Below are 17,890 nucleotides of genomic sequence, written 5' to 3'. Positions count from 1 at the left end.
ATAACTTGAACTTTTCCGGTTATTTCCACCTGCTCGGGATATAACTTAGACTCATTGGAAACGTCTTGCAAATACTAATTCAACGCGGAAAAAATCCTTAAATTATAGATTTTTTGAATTAATCATTGTAAAGCAACTTTTTGATGCATAATGCGCCTTACAATACTTTTTTCATTGAATTGGTGAAACTAGGGATTTTAAGCTTTAAAATAATATTTGCGTCTGCCTATGTAAAATCCAGCTAAAAAAATATATAAATAGACTCGGGCTCAGAGCTGAAAATGTCAGGGGTCCTGACGCGAAATTCGGCGACGCATACACGATTTTTTCAGATCCATTCACTGAACCGCAAAACCGTGACATAAACAAACCCGACTCAGTCGTGAGTGCTCTAGCTCACTGAGCAGCTGCAATGCGAGGCAGTAGTCGACCAACGCTCATTTGACGTTGCACGCATACACATATAGAAATAAGTTTTTACTCAAAAAGTTTGTATTTATGCGTGGAAATGTAATTTTGAATATAATTTATGGTTGCTTTAAGTGTTTTCCACAGTCTAGAACCATTCAATTGTTAAAAAATAGTCAAAATAGTGTTTAGAGAGGATTTTACGAGTCAGTCATACGACACGAATTGAGTGATTGTAGCTCATTCTCCAGCAGCCGACCGGCACGAGTCAGGCGGCAGTGGTTGAACGGACACAGTAGGCTTACAGTGAACTGACATTTTGGTTTGCTTCATGTGTACGCTGGGTTGGAAACATTTTGCAGGCCTGCTTGGGCTAGATAAAATAACTTGGGATGGATTTAGACAGATTAGGGCATCGTTTTCATACAAAAATGGAAGCTTCGGCTTAGAAAAGCACAATAAATAACAATATTCTTCCAAAAGTAAGCAAATCTATTGGATTTTTTTGCATTATAATTCGTTCATACACATTTCCATATAATTTTGGTAGCTGTCCATACAAAAAGGTTGTACACATAGGTATTCAAATAACTGTATATTGAGAACGGATTTTTTTTTCTTACAGAGTAAAGTTTAAGGTACCGTAAACTGGGGTGACTTTGATAGGTTTTTCAAATGCCCGTCAAATTAATATTTAAACATTTTTGAGAATTTTTAGTATGTAAGCATTAAGGGAAAGCTTATTATCGAACATATATGCAAAAATGTGACTGTTATATTGGATGTATCAAAAAAAGTGGCCAAATCAAATTTCTATCAATGTCACCCCGGGCTATCAAAGTCACCCCAGTTTACGGTATTGCTAAAGACTTCTCAGAAAAAAAGAAGACAAAAACATAGCATCTTTTGAGCACTTGCAGCAACTAATGGTCCAATTTACAATGTTAAAATATGAAACATTCATAAAACTTTCCGATCTGTTCGAAAAAAAAATTTTAAAAAAGAGACTAACATTTTAAAAGGGCGTAATATTGAATATTTGACCCTTTTGAAATGTTAGTCTTGATTTAATTTTTTTGAAAATATTGTTTTCGAAGAGATCGGAAAATTTCACGAATGTTTCATATTTTAACATTGTAAATCGGACCATTAGTTGCCGAGATATCGACGTTAGAAAATGGTGGGTTGTTTGGGTGAGACTTAGAAAACATCAATTTTCATGTTTTTAAACCTTTGCATGGCAATATCTCAGCAAGTGAGGGTTGTATCAACAAAGTTCAAAAAGCAAAATAAAGAGAATTTTTTCAGCTTCTCAAAAAAAAAATTTTTTTTTCTAAATTGGGCAAACATGTGCGCTTTAAAAAAAAAATGAAAAACTGCGACTATTTTGAAAAAAGTTACTTACAAATGGCCTTAACTTGAAAACGGTGTACTTTATCAAAATATTTTTTTTGATTGCAAATTTGGTTTAGCATCAAAAATGAAGTTGAAAAATTTTTGCGACCAATATTTTAATTTTTTGAAAAAATCAGTATTGATAAAAAAATTAATAACTCGGTGAAAGATTTTTTGCATGACCTGGAAATTTCTGAAAAGTTGGCATTTGATGTCCTCTAAAACATATCAAAAAATGAAAAAAATTAAAAATAATGATCAAATCAATTTTTAGAGATAAAAAGTTAAATAAAAAATCACCAAATTTTTTTTTTACCGTGTAACATTTTTTTGAGGTAGTCCATATCCATACCTACAACTTAACGAAGACACCAAATCGATCAAAAAATCCCTTCAAAAGATACAGATTTTTGAATTTTCATATATCATTTTTGTATGGACAGCTGCCAAATTTGTATGGAAAATTATATGGACAAACTAATGATGCAAAATGGCTTCTTTGGGCATACCGAAGACACCAAAAAAGTTTCAGCCGGATTAAAAAATACAAAAAAAAATCGAATGACCGAAATCTCAGAGAATTGCTCACATATTTCAAGAAATTTTGACATGGTTGGAAGACATGGCGGCACATCAACAGGGTATCAACTCATTGCTAGCTTCTATTTTGGACCGAAAAGGTTACAAAACACAAATTAGGCCTGCCACGCAAAAAGGGTTTGAACAAAAATGCGCCAACAGTAAGCTTTTCACATATTTTTTTTTTTTTTTTGGGGAATCTATTGTGCATAGTTAAAAAGACTGTAGCAAAAAGTTGAATTATGGAGTTTTTTGTTAAGGTTCAATAAACAAAATTTTGTTTTTGTTTTGAGTATTCAAAAACACTTAAAAGCAAAGAATCAAAATTTTATTTATTGGACCTTCTCAAAAGAAAAAGCTCTAGAAGTGCTACTTTTTTTCTTCTGTAAATTGCTCTTTGAAATGAAAGGAAGTTAAAAATGCTATTTTCATCTGTAAAAACGTTCAAGATATCGTGTAAAATTAACCACATTCACTGCAAATGCCATTCAAGGTCAATTTAGGCCGCTGTAAATATTTTTCGAAGTTTATGTCCCTCGACTCTGGCCAAAGTGAAGGGGGGAGGGGTTGATGTGGGGGGGGGTGTCTACACAAGCGTCGGTTTCAACATTTAAATGATAAAAGTGTTTTGAAAACGCAATTTTTAGTAGTCCAGATGTTTTGCAGTCATTGATTTTCAAAATATCTAATAAGAAACGATTTTATTGCAATAATATCGGCAGAGTAAAGTTGTAGATATTGCTTGAAAAAAAACAAAAAAAAACATCTTTTGAACAATGATACAAGTTGTCAAAAATTCTATTGACAAAGTTACCAATTTTGCAAAAAACAAAAAAAAATATTAAAATAAGTAAAATCATCGACCCATGCAGTTTGATGATCTTGCAACGATCTAATTATCTGATGAGACTTAATTGGAATTAAAAAAATCCTGGTTGTTAAAAATCTGGATAAATAGCACCTTTTAAACCACCTTTCTGAATATGGTTGGATTAGCTACCTTCCAAATGAAGAAGTTTTTTTTTAATTGTAAATTTCGGTCTCATCTTTCTTAAGCAACGATGCGTTATTGTGGGGGTAGCGAAATAAGGGAATGAGCATGGTATAGCAAGTTTCCAATTCAATTCTGTTGATTGGATTGCTTTATTCGCTATTTTGTTTTTTTACGGTAATACTTACAACTGGACGGAAATCGGGGTGCGTTAGAATGTAGCCGTTATTCGTAACGATGAAGGCGTATCCGTTGACACCGAGCTAAAACAAAAATTTCGAAATTAGTTGGTAATTGTTTTCTGAATGTAAGTAGCAAAATTAACTTTTTACGTAGACGCATGCACAGACAAAAAAAACAGTTCCCGTAAGCGTGAATTGTGTTCATGAATTTGAGAAATTGAGGGAAATTATTGATGAGTATGGTGCATTTGCACTATAAACTTGAATATAATCCTTTGTAGATCTCAAATTCATGAACACAACTCACGATTTCGAGAATTGACTTTTTTTTCGTGTGGTGGTGCAACAATGCGTTTCCACTACACAAAATAACACAAAAAATAACTCACCAAATGAGGCTTGAGATACTTTTTAATCTCCGAGATGGGCACGTCGGCACCGGCCACGCCGAGAATGTTCGCCACCCTGGTCTGTGGAGCACGAAGCAACAATGTTAGTCTAATCAAAAGTGTAATTGTTTTATTTTTCAAAATGAGTCTAATCAATGGCTAGCAGTTTGGTTATATGATGAGAAACGGTGGCTACGGAAAATGAAAATGCTAAAACTCGAATCGAAACAAAATCCATCCCAAACTAATGCAAAAGGTTGAAGGGCTAGGTGAAAATTTGCTAATAAATGTATGAACTACGGCAGGCAAACTAAAATGTGGAGGAAAATGGTTATGTTGATGTACGTTGTTTTGTCACAGTTGCAAACACTGTTTTGTTTTGTAGGTTCCTTCTCGACGATGTGACGTTTTGGAGTTTAGTTGAACATAAACTTTGGGAGTTTCAAACGAATAGTTTCGTTTCTATCTACTTGCTGGGAAAAATGGGGTTGAAAAAATACTCTTTACTTGGACTGATCTAAAACTCTATTCTTTGTACGTAGAATTTTATGGACTAAGTTGAAACTAAGTTGAAAACTGGTTTTGGGTGAGGGTTTTACGCTTTTGGAGGGTAAACCTATTGATTATAATACTCTACCGATTGAAACGTAGGTCGATTGATAAGTAACATGAATTACGCCAAAGACGCCCAAGGCTTAGTTCAACCCTAATTTGGGGTACTTATCAATCACCCTTTTCGAAAATGGATTATATAGTTGTAATATGAAACGCACTCTCTGGCAATAAACGAGATACTAGCAAAACTGTGGCGCACTTTCCCTACAGAACCAAAATGTAGTTTAACCTTTTTCTATGAACTGTTGAACACTAGCAGCACACGCACGAGTCAAACACTACCAATCAAATTCAACGTGTAATATTCTGGGGCGATCTGCTAATCAGTACCGACGTAAAACTCGAAACCGAAATTTCTTGTCTACGAACAAGTGGTTTTAGGGTATTTTTTGGAAATTTTGACTTTTTTTTTCAAATCATCTGACTGGATTCCAAATGTCTAAGTAAAACCGTTTCGCTAGGTGGTTAAATATTGGTAATATGTTAATCAGAAAAAAAACTGGCGCCCTAAAACACTGGCTTCCGAATCAAAAAAGATATATACTTGGCTACAAATCCTCAGTTGTTTGTTTGGCTTATTTTAAGTACCTCACGTGTGATCCTAACCCAGTACGCCTCATTGATAAGGATGTCTTCGGTGATGTTCTTAGTGTTTTGAGATTGATTGATATTTGTTGGGGTTTGGTTTGATTTGGTGTACAGAGACAAGAGGTACAGGCATAGTTGGTTGGTCGAGAGTAGTAGTTTGTTTTTTTGTACAGGAAGATTTGTGGTTTTGTTGTTGAAGAAGTTTCAGTACAACGAACGAAACAAAAAAAAGTTGAGAAAAAGAGAAACAAGCATGAAATCAAAGGTTTGATGAGAGTTATGTTTGGTATTCGTTGCTGCTTGTAGAGAAAGGATAGTAGCGTTGTCTTCGACTGGTTCATGGTGAGAAAGATTGTTGAGTTGCATTTTGGAAACATGAGAGATTACCTCGGATTGGCTCGGACGGGTCCTGCAAAGAGAGTAAGGAAATCGGGTCGACAGAGGCATACTTACAGCGTTTTCTCGACGGTCAAACACGGGCATCGACACTGTCGTCATAAAGTTGTATTTTTGGGTGTTGGAGTATGGGTCCTGGTTCTGTAATTAGAAAAAAAAACAAGTGTAAGATGGTGCGGCTAAATAAAAAAAAGAGAGCGGATTTTTTTCGACTTTTTCGTAACAATCCTGAAATTTACCCCTATACAACCTAACCCCGCACGCAAATTCATGCTATTCACTGGCCAAAAAGATCAAATTGAATGCACTTTTGATCATAATTTCTATTTTGTGGGACCATTTCTCATTATTTTGTTGGCACACACATCCACAAGATGAGAGCTTAACTGCTTAACAAAAGTCGCCATCAATATCTTTTCACTTGCGCTAACGTTTTCAAAGCGCTTAAGATATAAAATTGTTTCCAACCACCGGCAACATGTCCTTTTGAACATTGGTTAGTCACTCACTTGAAAAATAATCCCGAAATCTGTAAATAATTAGCAAGCGCCATAAAAAAATCAAACGCGCCAAGTCTTTCGACGTTTGACTTTTGCCGACCCATTCCAATCAGAGACTAAAAAACCGAGCGAAAAGCGGAGGCAAATAAAGAACAAAGGGTGGCCACCAACACCACCAGCAGCACCTGTTGGAGTGGCCCACTTTTCGTGAGTGTTCGCTTAAAATTTCATTACAATTGGCAGCACTAAGCAGACCCAAAAGAGCGCTGGAAGTAACGAAAAACTAAGCTGAAAATAGAAAAATGGGCGTGGCCCAATGCATTCTCGTCTGATTAGAATACATTTGGAAAATATTTGTTTAAATGCTTGTAACAGAAAAAGAATAACACGACTGCTTATCTGCCCACCATTGAAAAAACGGCTAATATCCCCTTTTGGCAAAAACGAGATATTAGCACCAGGTGGTAGATGATGTTCCAACGCATCTTCTGGAACTTGAATTTCACTGAAATAGTGTTTAGACTTGGCTGCCGATGTGAAAAACCAAACGGCTAATATGCCACTCTTATGGGAAATTGCCTTGACGGAGATTTTGTGACAAACACTAAAACGCGTTTTTCTCGGAATACTTGATTTGGCATAATAGCCGAATTTTCAATTATGGGCAGTTATTAGGTTTAAAATGGGTTTACTTCCCCTATGTGACATCGACAATGTTTTAAAAATGTCATTTTCAGGGGATCAACTTTTTCTGTATTTTTTACAGAAATTTTCTATATTTTAGGTAAAAAGAAGTATGCAGTAATTTTTGTAGTGTCCCAGATTATACCTCTACGTATTTTTGCCTTCCTCACATTACTGAGGAAAGGCTATAAAATCATTTGAAAAATGAACTTCCTAATTTAACCTCCTAGACCCACCTTCACGTATACTTTCGACTCAGAATCAAATTCTGAGCAAAAGTCTGTGCGTGTGGATGAACGTATAGTTTTTTTTCTCACTCACTTTTCTCGGAACTGACTTGACCGATTTTGTCCGGATCTGTGTTTTTAGATTCGTCTTCAGGTCCTTTAGGTCATTTTTTATACCATTATGTTTTGCTTAAAAACGATTTTAAATAAATTTGACAAGATTGTAAAAAGGGTGTTTTTTTAAGCAAACCTGTAATGTTATAATTTTATTTTTAGAAGGTACACAGCAAAAAAAAGTTGAATTTTGGAAGGTTGATAATTTGGTAGGTTGAATATCCCTTGTTTTTTGAGTAATATTACAAAAAAAATGTGTAAAAATGTGAATCTGATGAATATTCATCAAAAACTAATGAATATTCACCAATTCCTGATTAAATATTTTTTTCGACACAAAATCTGTCACCATTTCCTGATGAATATTACCATATTTTTTTTGCTGTGTATTGAAAAGGCCTTTCTAACGAGTACAAGACATTGAAGATCTGACAACCCTATCAAGAGTTACAAACACTTAAGTGTTATTTATACACTTTTCAGAGGCCGGATCTTAGGTACTGAGGAAGGCACCAATCACTTTAAGGTAAATTAAGCATTGTTTTTACAATTTGAATATTAATTGTTCCATTCACAGAAAAAATGATGGTAATATTCATCAGGAAATGGTGACAGATTATGTGTAAAAAAAATTGATTAATTTTACCCCAGAAAATGATGAATTCTCATCAGTTTTTGATGAATATTGATCAGGTTCACAATTTTCAACAATTAGTAATTAATATTACTCAAAAATAGAGGTAATATTCAACCTGGGTAATTCTCTACCAACTCACACGAAATCGGGAAAAGTTGCCCCGACCCCTCTTCGATTTGCGAGTCCTAAGGGGTAACTTTTGTCCCTGATCACGAATCCGAGGTCCGTTTTTTTTTATATCTCGTGACGGAGGGGCGGTACGACCCCTTCCATTTTTTAACATGTGAAAAAAGATTTGTTTTCAATAATTTGCAGCCTGAAACGGTGATGAGATAGAAATTTGGAGTCAAAGGGACTTTTATGTAAAATTAGACGCCCGATTTGATGGCGTACTCAGAATTCCGAAAAAACGTATGTTTCATCGAAAAAAAACACTAAAAACGTTTTAAAAATTCTCCCATTTTCCGTTACTCGACTGTAAAAAATTATGGAACATGTAATTTTATGGGAAATTTAATGTTCTTTTCGAATCTACATTGACCCAGAAGGGTCATTTTTTCATTTAGAATAAAAATTTTCATTTTAAAATGTCGTGTTTTTTATAACTTTGCAGGGTTATTTTTTAGAGTGTAACAATGTTCTACAAAGTTGTAGCACAGAGTAACCCAGAGGGAGCACTGGCATTTAATTTATGGTTGCGTTACGCGGTACATCGTGGTACATCCCCCCTTCAGCAACACTGTTGATTGTCTCCGAGAAAGATGACGTTTAAAGCGTTACATTGTTTTCGCAGCAACCAGGTTCTAAATTTAGCTGTCAAAAATTTTCACAATCTCTCAATCAACAATGTGGATTTTCTGACGACTATCGCGGACCACATCTGGTATATCCAATGTTTGGTGGATGTTTTGGAAAAGGACCAACTGTCTAGGAACCACCTCCTCTCACTTGTGGGCCAAGTTCCGCCAAAAAAAATACTTTTGTTGGAAGTTTCATGCTGGCAACGCTGTGGCTCGAACTGACCAAGTTCATTCCAACGGAATTCCAGTGGAATTTTCTGAAAACTAAGCTTTCTTTAAAGTAAAAATTGTGCGAAATTGTTTGGGACAGTTTTCGTAGCATTTGTGGCTTGGTCATAACAATTTCTCAGGACAGTTTTTGGGAAACGACGTAATATACTACACTGAAAGAAACTGACATAGCAAATTCAAATGTTTTTTCACGTGAGATACTCGAAGTGTAAACGCGGTAATAGAGATCTCCACGGTTTCTCTCACGCACACCATCATTCTGTGTTAGTATTTGTATTTGAAGTATTGTTTTTGTTTTGAACGATTGTGATTGGCTGAATTCCAAGCAGCTGATTTTGTTTACACTTTTTTTACGCAGACATAGGCAAATCGAGTAGATCAATCGTCTGTAAAAACCAGCTGTTTACCACGTGCTCGCGGTATAACAAAGGACACAGCTGATTTTGACAGACGAATTATTCTACTCGATTTGCCTATGTCTGCGTGTAAATTTTGTTACAAACTAACACACTCTCGCGCTTGGATATCTCTATTCAGCATGCTTTTCCTTTGACCCTAATTTCATGTGATAATCATGTGTGATTACATGTGAATCTCACGTGTTTTTCATTTCATTTCGATGAGAATTTCACTTGAATTTACCGGTTCCGCAATGAAAAATTTCTATGTGATTTACACATGACATTCACATGCGAAGTCGAATGGGGCAGATTCATGTGTAAAACATGTGACATTACTATGTGCCTTTCTTTCAGTGTACTAGAAAAATTAGATAAGTAGATGGAATCTTCTTATTTCTATGTTTAATTTTCATTTGTAGTCTTAATCTTGGGACTATGACTAACCTATGTCAGGTTTTCCTCTTTTTTCCTATGTTTAATAAAAACTGCGAAGAGTACATGGCATGCGTTTGTGAGTGAAGAATCCCAAAAAAAAAAATGCTGTAAGGTTCAAAGACCCCCCCCCCCTGTCTTCCCTCCCTTTTCTTTGCTAACACATTCATTTTCCTTCACAAATACATATATTTGTATGGAGTACTCATAAAACCTCAATAGGACTTCGAGTAGGATAAACTTCGTCAGATTGCGCTTATGGATCCCCTGGACGTTGGGCAACCTCCCTTGGGTAGGCAATAAGAATTTGCCTGATCCACGGGCGGCAATTTCAGATAGCGAAACAAATACCCGCAAGGAAGCATAGTTTTCGTCCCACCGCCGAATCATTTGGATAGTCCTGAGGGCACGCCTGAGGGACACTTCAGGCATAAACTGGATTTTAACTGCTTCCCAAGCTCCTTAAAAAAAACATAAAACTTGAAAGGAACAAAATCACAAATCAGTCATCAAAACATGGCACTTGTCAAAACAAAACAAAATCTGAAAAATCCTGAGTTTACTATGATGAACATTTTTCTTCATCAACCCCGTAACGCTCAAAACATAACGCTGAAAGCCGCTACCTTTCCAAAGGGTTTACAAGTAACGGAGCCACAAAATTTGACTGCTTTTGTTTGGACTGTTCTCTCTGGATTACTCTGTGGTTGTAGAGCAGACAATTACAAAAAAAAATGTATATATAGACATAAGGGGTTTGCTTATAAACATCACGAGTTATCGCGATTTTACGAAAAAAGTTTTGAAAAGTTACTTTTTGCGTTTCTCTTTGTTTCGTCGTCCGTGTCTGTCACGGGTGACCATGAACGGCCATGATCGATGACGACCAACTTTTTCAAAACTTTTTTTTCGTAAAATCGCGATAACTCGTGATGTTTATAAGCAAACCCCTTATGTCTATATATTAACATTTTTGTAATTGTCTGTTCTACAACTTTGTAGAACATTGTTGCACTCTAAAAAATAACCCTGCAAAGTTAGAAAAAACACGAAATTTTAAAATGAAAAATTGTATTCTAATTGAAAAAAGACCCTTCCCCAATGTAGATTCGAAAAGTACATTAAATTTCCCATAAAATGACATGTTCCAATTTTTTTTACAGTCGAGTAACGGAAAATGGGAGAATTTTCCAAACTTTTTTAGTGTTTTTTCGATGAAAAATACGTTTTTTCGGAATTCTGAGTACGCCATCAAATTGGGCGTCTAATTTTACATAAAAGTCCCTTTGACAACAAATTTCTATCTCATCACCGTTTCAGGCTGCAAATTATTGAAAAACACCTCTTTTTTCGCATGTTCAAAAATGGAAGGGGTCCTACCGCCCTTCCGTCACGAGATATAAAAAAGGTGCAGGTGGTTATGTTACACATGACCAGTATGTCAAAGAACTTAGAATGTCTGGTCCAAATTTCCCCCCTCATAATTAACGTCCTATCGAACTAAGAGAACGGAAATGGCAAGTGGAGCTGAAATAGAAATCGAGGTGAAATCAAATGACTTTCCTTCATCACTCGAAAGTTACCAAGATGCGGGAATGTTTTTGAAAGGAAATTTGAACAGCTGACAATAAAACTGCCCTTTATAGGGCTTTAATTGATTACGTTATTCTAAATTTCCAGAAACCGATTTTCGCAGCAGCACAAAAAAATGTGCATCGCAGTAATCTATTTATTACTTCCTGCGTAATAAGCAATTTATTTTGACTGCTTAACTTCAGATAATGGCCAAATACAATGATAAGAGGTTGCTCAAAACAACCTCCTGGATACGGCAAAAATAAAAAAAAAACTTCGAAAAAGTGGAAAGTTGACGGTTTATTCGTCGATTGGAGCATGTTCAGGAATCCTAAATCAACATACTTCGACGTAACTTAAGCGTTTACTGACACCAATTTTAAAAATTTCTAGATGTAATATCTACTCACCATTCGCTGCTTCATGATCATGCGGCGGTGCTGTTCCTCCGGCGAGAAGAAAATTACCCGATTCTTCCGATAGTCAATGAAGCGCTCCTTTTGCTCGGCCCGCTCCTTGATCTCCCACAGCCAGTCCGTCATTTTGGGATCCTTAAAAAAAACTAACATTTGCATCACCATGGAAGATAAAGAAAGCAAGTGCCTACCTCAACATCCGCGTAAACCTCGGACCACACCACCGGATGCTCACGTTTGTTCAGCACCAGCGGTCTCGCTATGACCGGTATGTAGTTGAGGACTTCTTCGCGCACCTCCGCCAGGGTGCTCAGGTGTACGTAGTAGCCCTGGTTCTTGCAGGCCATTTCCTTGATCTCTTTCACGTCGGCCACTTCGCGACCGATCAGGTAGGTGAACACGCGCACCGGAATAAACGGGAGCTCCTTCCAGTTGTACTCGGAGAAGATCTCGTCGAAGCTGTACGGAACGCCGTCCGAGACCAGCATGATCGCCTGGTTGCAGCGTGCTCCGTTGCGACTCTCCCGGAACGTTTCCAGCAGCTCGAACGCTTTGGTCAACGCGGCCGACACGTTCGCGATCTCAGTCGTCTTGATGTGATCCATTCCCAGCTTCAGCTCACGGATATTACCCATGTTTGCTTGCACCAGCGTCTCACTGAAGCATTCAACAACTTCGGTCACTTCTTCGGAAAACGAAAAAATATTCACGTAATCGTTCGGTCCGAGAGTGTCCAAGATGTTGGACACGACGTGCTTGGCTATGTCTTTCCGCTGGCCGGTCATGGAACCGGAGCTGTCTACTAGGATAATAACATCTTTCGGACTGTTGGCCGCCTCGATGTACCACGAGCGCAGCCGACAGTCGTACAGATCGACTGGATCCTCTTCCCACTTGGTCGCGGGAAACTGCCGCAGAAAGCCGGTCGAGCTGCCAAAGTACTGCCACGTGAGCGTCGGATCGCCGATGTAGTTGTTGTAGAAGATCGAGTCCAACGCTTCGGACCACTTGATCGCCCGGATCACCTCGGTCGCTGGAAAGATCACGAAAAAAAATCAGTCGAAACCATTCCACCTCCCAAAAAGCACAAACGCAGAATACCCACCCCGATCGTACACATTGGTGGGCACGTGCACCGAGCTGACCGACGTGTTGACCGCCTCGTTGAAGAAGTGCTTCTTCTTGGTCAGCACGATCTCCTTCGGCGGGATCGGGGTCGTAATGTCCGCCGGGTCCTCGTCGATCATCGGGATCGGCGTGGTGATGATCTCGCCCGGTTCGATCATCTCCTTCGCGTTGTAGTACTGGAAGCTTTGGTTCACCGGTTCCTCGTCGTACGAGATGGCCGTGTTCTCGGCGGTGTCCATGATGCGCTGGCAGGGGAAGGAATCGGCATTAAATTATGTTACAAAATCTAAACAACTGTATTTTCTTTTAATATTTGCTATAATGCGTTTAAGCTTTATTTATGTAGGAGAACTTTGTTGGAAGGTTACGTTTGCGTTTTTGCGCAATAAGTGCAAAGGAGAGTGAAAACTATTTTTTTATGATTTTTTTTTATGAAAACTGTTTTGGATTAAAATAAATTAAACAGGAGGTAAGAAATAAAAAGTATTATCGATTGACTTTTTGAATTTTTTGCTTAGATACCATTTTCATTGAAAATTGTGAGATCCGGATTGAAAACGCGAGACTGAGGTTAGATTGATAATTTTGAAAATCAATCCAATTTAAATTTTTGAGACAGAGTTTTGCTTTTATGGTAAAAGTGACTTTAAAAAAACATAAGTCCACTTAAATAACTTACTTTCTCAACTAATTAATTATGTTTTGGTGGATTTTAAAATTTTCTAATTTTGAATCAAATAATGCACAGGTAAAATCGGCCATCACAAACATATTTTTGTTTGTATCAATTAAGCTCTTCATTTCTTACCTTAAAATGATATAATGTTTAACAAATTTCGTTTTGACGATAAAATAAATCAATTTCAAATTTCAAACCGATTTGCTCTCTTTAGGATATAATGTAAACATCACCCCAAGTTTCAGCGTGGTGGGTAATTCTGACGTTTGATCGCCTATATAATGTTACTCAAATAATAATCTACCATGCGCCTCCACCGAAAAGTTTGATTGCTGACTATTTCATGGATGCGCATGGTGACTCACTAATTTCAACGAGTGATTCAATATCAAGTTATAACCTGCTTCAATGAATGGTTATTTGCTTCAATGTACTAAATATATCAATGTTTTTTTGTCTTTTTTATCAGATTTAGCTAATAACGGATTGCCGAGTTTAATTTTTTTTATTTTTGAGTTATTCCGTCAAGTATTTAAAAAAGGCGAATCTGAATAAAAATTTCCCAAGAATTATTCCGAACACGTTCGCTTTGGCTTTAGTCACAATTCGCCCTTAAACCCACTGCATTATCTATAAACACCTCTTCAAATCGGGTCACACGTCTCCACACAAAATGCCTCCCATATTCTACCTAATGTTGCGCCACACGGCATGCATAATTTCGCAAACTTTAAGCAAAACGGTTCCTGTACATGTCGTCGCATAGAGGTTCGTTGCTTTTTTTTTCTCAAGAAGCGCTACCACGCGAACAAAAAGAATCCAACCGCGAGCAAAAATAATCGATAATCCTCCAAAAAAGTGAAAGCGATTTCCCCCCCTTTCTGGTCCGCACTTACCTTGACGGCGCTCACTTTGGCATCCATCATGTACTTGAGGTCCTTGGCCATTTCTTCCACAATTTTCTGCCCATTTTTGCTAACTACTTGTGCTTGTTTAAAACTCTGTTTTTAGGGGGAGATTTCGGGTCCGCATTTGATTTTTTGGGATGATTTGTGTTTGTGGGGTTACGCCATTATGCCATGAAAGAGGAAGAAAAATCGATAATGTGATGTGTCATTCTTGCTGGAGAACCCCGCGTCAAGGACGAGGTTTTTCGAAGGGGTTTAAACTCACATCTTCTACGTCCTTTCTTCTAGTTATAAAATCTCCTAGGGATGCTAGTTCCGCACCCAGCTTTTCCGCCCAGCCCTGGACACTGCAAAACGGGAAGTTCCGTAATTAGGTCATTGGGGAACAAGGCGAAGAAAAACAAGAAGAAGGTGACACACAGACTTACATGCTGTACTTGATTGTTGTTGTTGGCTCATCTGCACTACGGGTAAGCGAGATTGCGAAAATTAACAGAACGGAAAAAGCGATGAAACCCGAACTATTCCGTATGTACATGGTTGTGGCCACCGTCGTCGTCTTTCACGACCCTTTTCTTCGGTCCTGTCCTAATCTGCTGCTGGTTCCGGACAGTGCCGGACGTCATCCAGCGAAAATCAACTTCCGTCCTCGCTCGTCCCTGGCAAGTGGAAAAATCTCGACCACAACCCCTCTGGGAAGCAACTAGCCGAAAATTCGCCCAAAATCCCCCAGCTCCTGTCAAATTGGCCACCGCCTACCGTCCAGCGTGCGTAACTTCCGTTTCCCGTTACTTTTAACAACCGCCACGCCAGAATTTCGCCATTTTGACCAATTTTCACTCACAACTCGTCGCCAGCCTCAACAATGGCGTCCATTTTTTCACTCAACTTGCCAGCGCTTTTCTTCCCCAAAAAAAAAAAGAAGTTCCACCAGGCCTGTGACAGTCCCAGGAACCTGTCAGATAAAAGAATTTGCCATTTTCGGTCAGTCCTGCGCACCGGAGCCCACCGTGCCAGAGCATGTCCACGGCATGTAAACAAACGCAACACATGTGCCGTGTCGAGCACGTGCGTCTTTGGTGCCACGTGCGCCGCGGGCTCCATGCAGAACGCGGTTTGTTTACAAGCAGTCCGGTGGCGAGTGAGGGGGCCGGAAGTTGGGGCATGCGCCCCTGGTTGGGGGGGGATAAGGAGGTGCACTATCCATAAACAAGCGCCATTTTCGGACGACTGGTTGTTTGTAAACACCTTGGGGACTCTCGTGGAAAACCTGTTGCTTTGTGAGGGATTTCTCAACGGTTCGAATTTGTGGGATCGTTGGCCACATGAGGAGAGGGGTACATTTAATAAAATGTTTTAATAAATACCGGTTTGGTTGTATTTTTCAAAGATTCGGTACCACATTTCATAGAATCAACAGGGGAGGAAGGAGTCGTGGACATACCAAACGCTCCGAGTTATTCAAAGATCCGCGAAGAGTTTTAAATTTATTAAATTCATACTAATCATTTCTAGAGAAGAAAAAGATCCTATAAACTTATGAAACACACATTTATTTTTGAAAATGTTATAGTTGAGAATTATATTAAAAATCATTTATTCGATGTTTAGCACGAGTTTGAAATATCTGTCAAAATTTCGGAACCGCGTCTTTTTTAAACTTTACTCAAAAAACTGATCAAATTCTTCAAAACCTCAGATTTTATCATTAATCAGCTTTATGAAAAGAAAAAAAGTTTCATAAAGATCGATGATAATAGAAACCCTCAAAGTGTCGTGTTCAGCAACCTTCCAAAAACTTTTTTTTTTCTGAGTCCATGGTTTGATTTTTGGACAAAAAGAAAACTTGTCTTATTGCCTTTCCAATGATTCGTAATATTGCAAGGTTTGGCTTGAAAAAAAAAATAAAAACTAACCAAACAAGCCTATAATTATTGCATGTTCCTAAAAACTATTTTCTCATCATTACCCCTTTTCAGAATTCATATAATGCCAAAGTACCGTCATCTGGGGCAAATTGGGGCACATGGATGAATTAGGACAGCTGTTATTAGCTTCGTTACTGTACAATATTTGGGAATGTGCGACAAAAGGTCGAAAGACATAATGTCGAATGGACAAAAGGTCGAATGCCAAAAGGTCGAAAAACATTCGAATGTGAAAAAATGAAACAAATAATTATTATTATATACTTCTAAAAACTCCTGAATAAAATATTTTCTCACAAAAATCTGATTTTTGTGTGAGTGTATCCTTGGTTTATCCGTCCTTTTAATGATCTTTTTTTTTCAAATAAACAGAATAACTTCCAACCCATTTTTTGAGAAGATTTCCATTCTTTCAAACATGAGCAGTTCTTCCAAAAAAAAGTTCGACTTCTAAAATATTTTTCATGTTTTTGATTTATTTTTAAAAACAACCTTTTATTGATTGTCATAATATTTTGGTGAGTTTTTCCATTATTTCAAACATGAGCAGTTCCTTTTTTTTTTAAAAAAAGGTTCATTTTATTCCAGGTCTTGACTAAGACTTTTATAGAACAAGTTTTAAAAAAAATCCTGTTTTTCAATGTAAAAAATTGATTTTAAAAATTTTCATTTTACGTACGTTCTATTCAACTAGTGGGGCAAGACGAACAACCCGTTGGGGCAAGAGGAACAATGAATGAAACAACAAGTTAATTTGCTAACAATTGAACTGTTATCACTTAGATATATCAGATTAGAATGTATTTGAAACGTTTCTTTCATTTTTAAATTAAATAATAATATTTTACCAATTAAAAAAAAAATCATGATATCACTATATTTTGTATGGAATTTTTTTTAACAATTGTTCATCAGTTTTTAAGTACTTTTATGTATTTATTTCCCAATAAAATATGTTGTTGCAGGAATTCGTATTTTTTCCATACTAAAAATCCATGTGGTACACTTGCCCCATCTGGACAAGATTTTTTAAAAGCTCTCTACAAAAATAACCAAAAGTTAAATCATACATTATAATAGGTGCAAGTCATTGGTAGGGATACTACTGATTTAGGAAAAAAAGCATTTTGATAAAATGAGCCTTAAAGCGAACCCTAAGCCTTATTTTGTACTTTCCAAATATTATAAGAAAACAAAGGTTTTAAAAAAAAACTTAATTAAATCTTATGCCCCGTGGCGTTTACGTCATTTTGGCGATTAAGTGGTAGGTAGTAGAATCAGCTAATTGTATTGCTAGCAACAGTTCCTCATACTCGAAATAATCAAAATTGTAAAAATTACGACCGTACGAGAGGTACAATCGCTCTCTTGCCCCATATGGTCGTCTTGCCCCACCTTCCCCTATTTTTATTTTTGAAAACAACCTTATCTTGTTCGTCAAAATATTTTTGTGAGTTTTTCCATTCTTTCAAACATGAGCAGTTCTGCCAAAAAAAGTCCGACTCCTAACATATTTTTGGGTTTTTTTGCCTTCCTCACCTCAATGAGGAAAGGCTATAAAATCACATGAAAAATGGACTTCATTTTTTGACCTCGTAGACCCACCTTCACGAATACCTATCGACTCAGAATCAAATTCTGAGCAAATGTCTGTGCGTGTGTATGTCTGTAAGTCCGTAAACCAAAA

The 17,890-nt window shown here is 37.3% G+C and overlaps 1 protein-coding gene across 6 annotated transcripts in view; it reads right to left on the bottom strand.

The window, feature by feature from the left end:
- LOC6037287 (voltage-dependent calcium channel subunit alpha-2/delta-3) overlaps nt 1-15,197 on the bottom strand; it is a 33,789-nt gene extending 18,592 nt beyond the window's left edge. For 3 of the 6 annotated variants that reach the window (XM_038260925.1, XM_038260926.1, XM_038260927.1), the window contains exons 1-10: nt 14,704-15,197; nt 14,541-14,622; nt 14,264-14,368; nt 12,666-12,933; nt 11,752-12,593; nt 11,555-11,695; nt 5,601-5,684; nt 5,148-5,204; nt 3,945-4,025; nt 3,562-3,636 (exon numbers count right to left, since the gene is read on the bottom strand). In XM_038260925.1, coding sequence (XP_038116853.1) covers nt 3,562-3,636; nt 3,945-4,025; nt 5,148-5,204; nt 5,601-5,684; nt 11,555-11,695; nt 11,752-12,593; nt 12,666-12,933; nt 14,264-14,368; nt 14,541-14,622; nt 14,704-14,813 — 1,845 coding nt within the window. In that variant the 5' untranslated portion in view covers nt 14,814-15,197. The remainder of the gene's footprint in view (nt 1-3,561; nt 3,637-3,944; nt 4,026-5,147; nt 5,205-5,600; nt 5,685-11,554; nt 11,696-11,751; nt 12,594-12,665; nt 12,934-14,263; nt 14,369-14,540; nt 14,623-14,703) is intronic. The other 3 variants (XM_038260930.1, XM_038260928.1, XM_038260931.1) reach the window with 3 other exon arrangements.
- Between the last annotated feature and the right edge of the window lie 2,693 nt (nt 15,198-17,890).

The sequence above is a fragment of the Culex quinquefasciatus genome, chromosome 3 (genome assembly GCF_015732765.1).
Source record: "Culex quinquefasciatus strain JHB chromosome 3, VPISU_Cqui_1.0_pri_paternal, whole genome shotgun sequence".
In the NCBI taxonomy this organism is placed as follows: domain Eukaryota; kingdom Metazoa; phylum Arthropoda; class Insecta; order Diptera; family Culicidae; genus Culex; species Culex quinquefasciatus.
The sequence above is the reverse complement of the archived record's forward strand: the minus strand, read 5'-3'. Positions and strand labels throughout refer to the sequence as shown.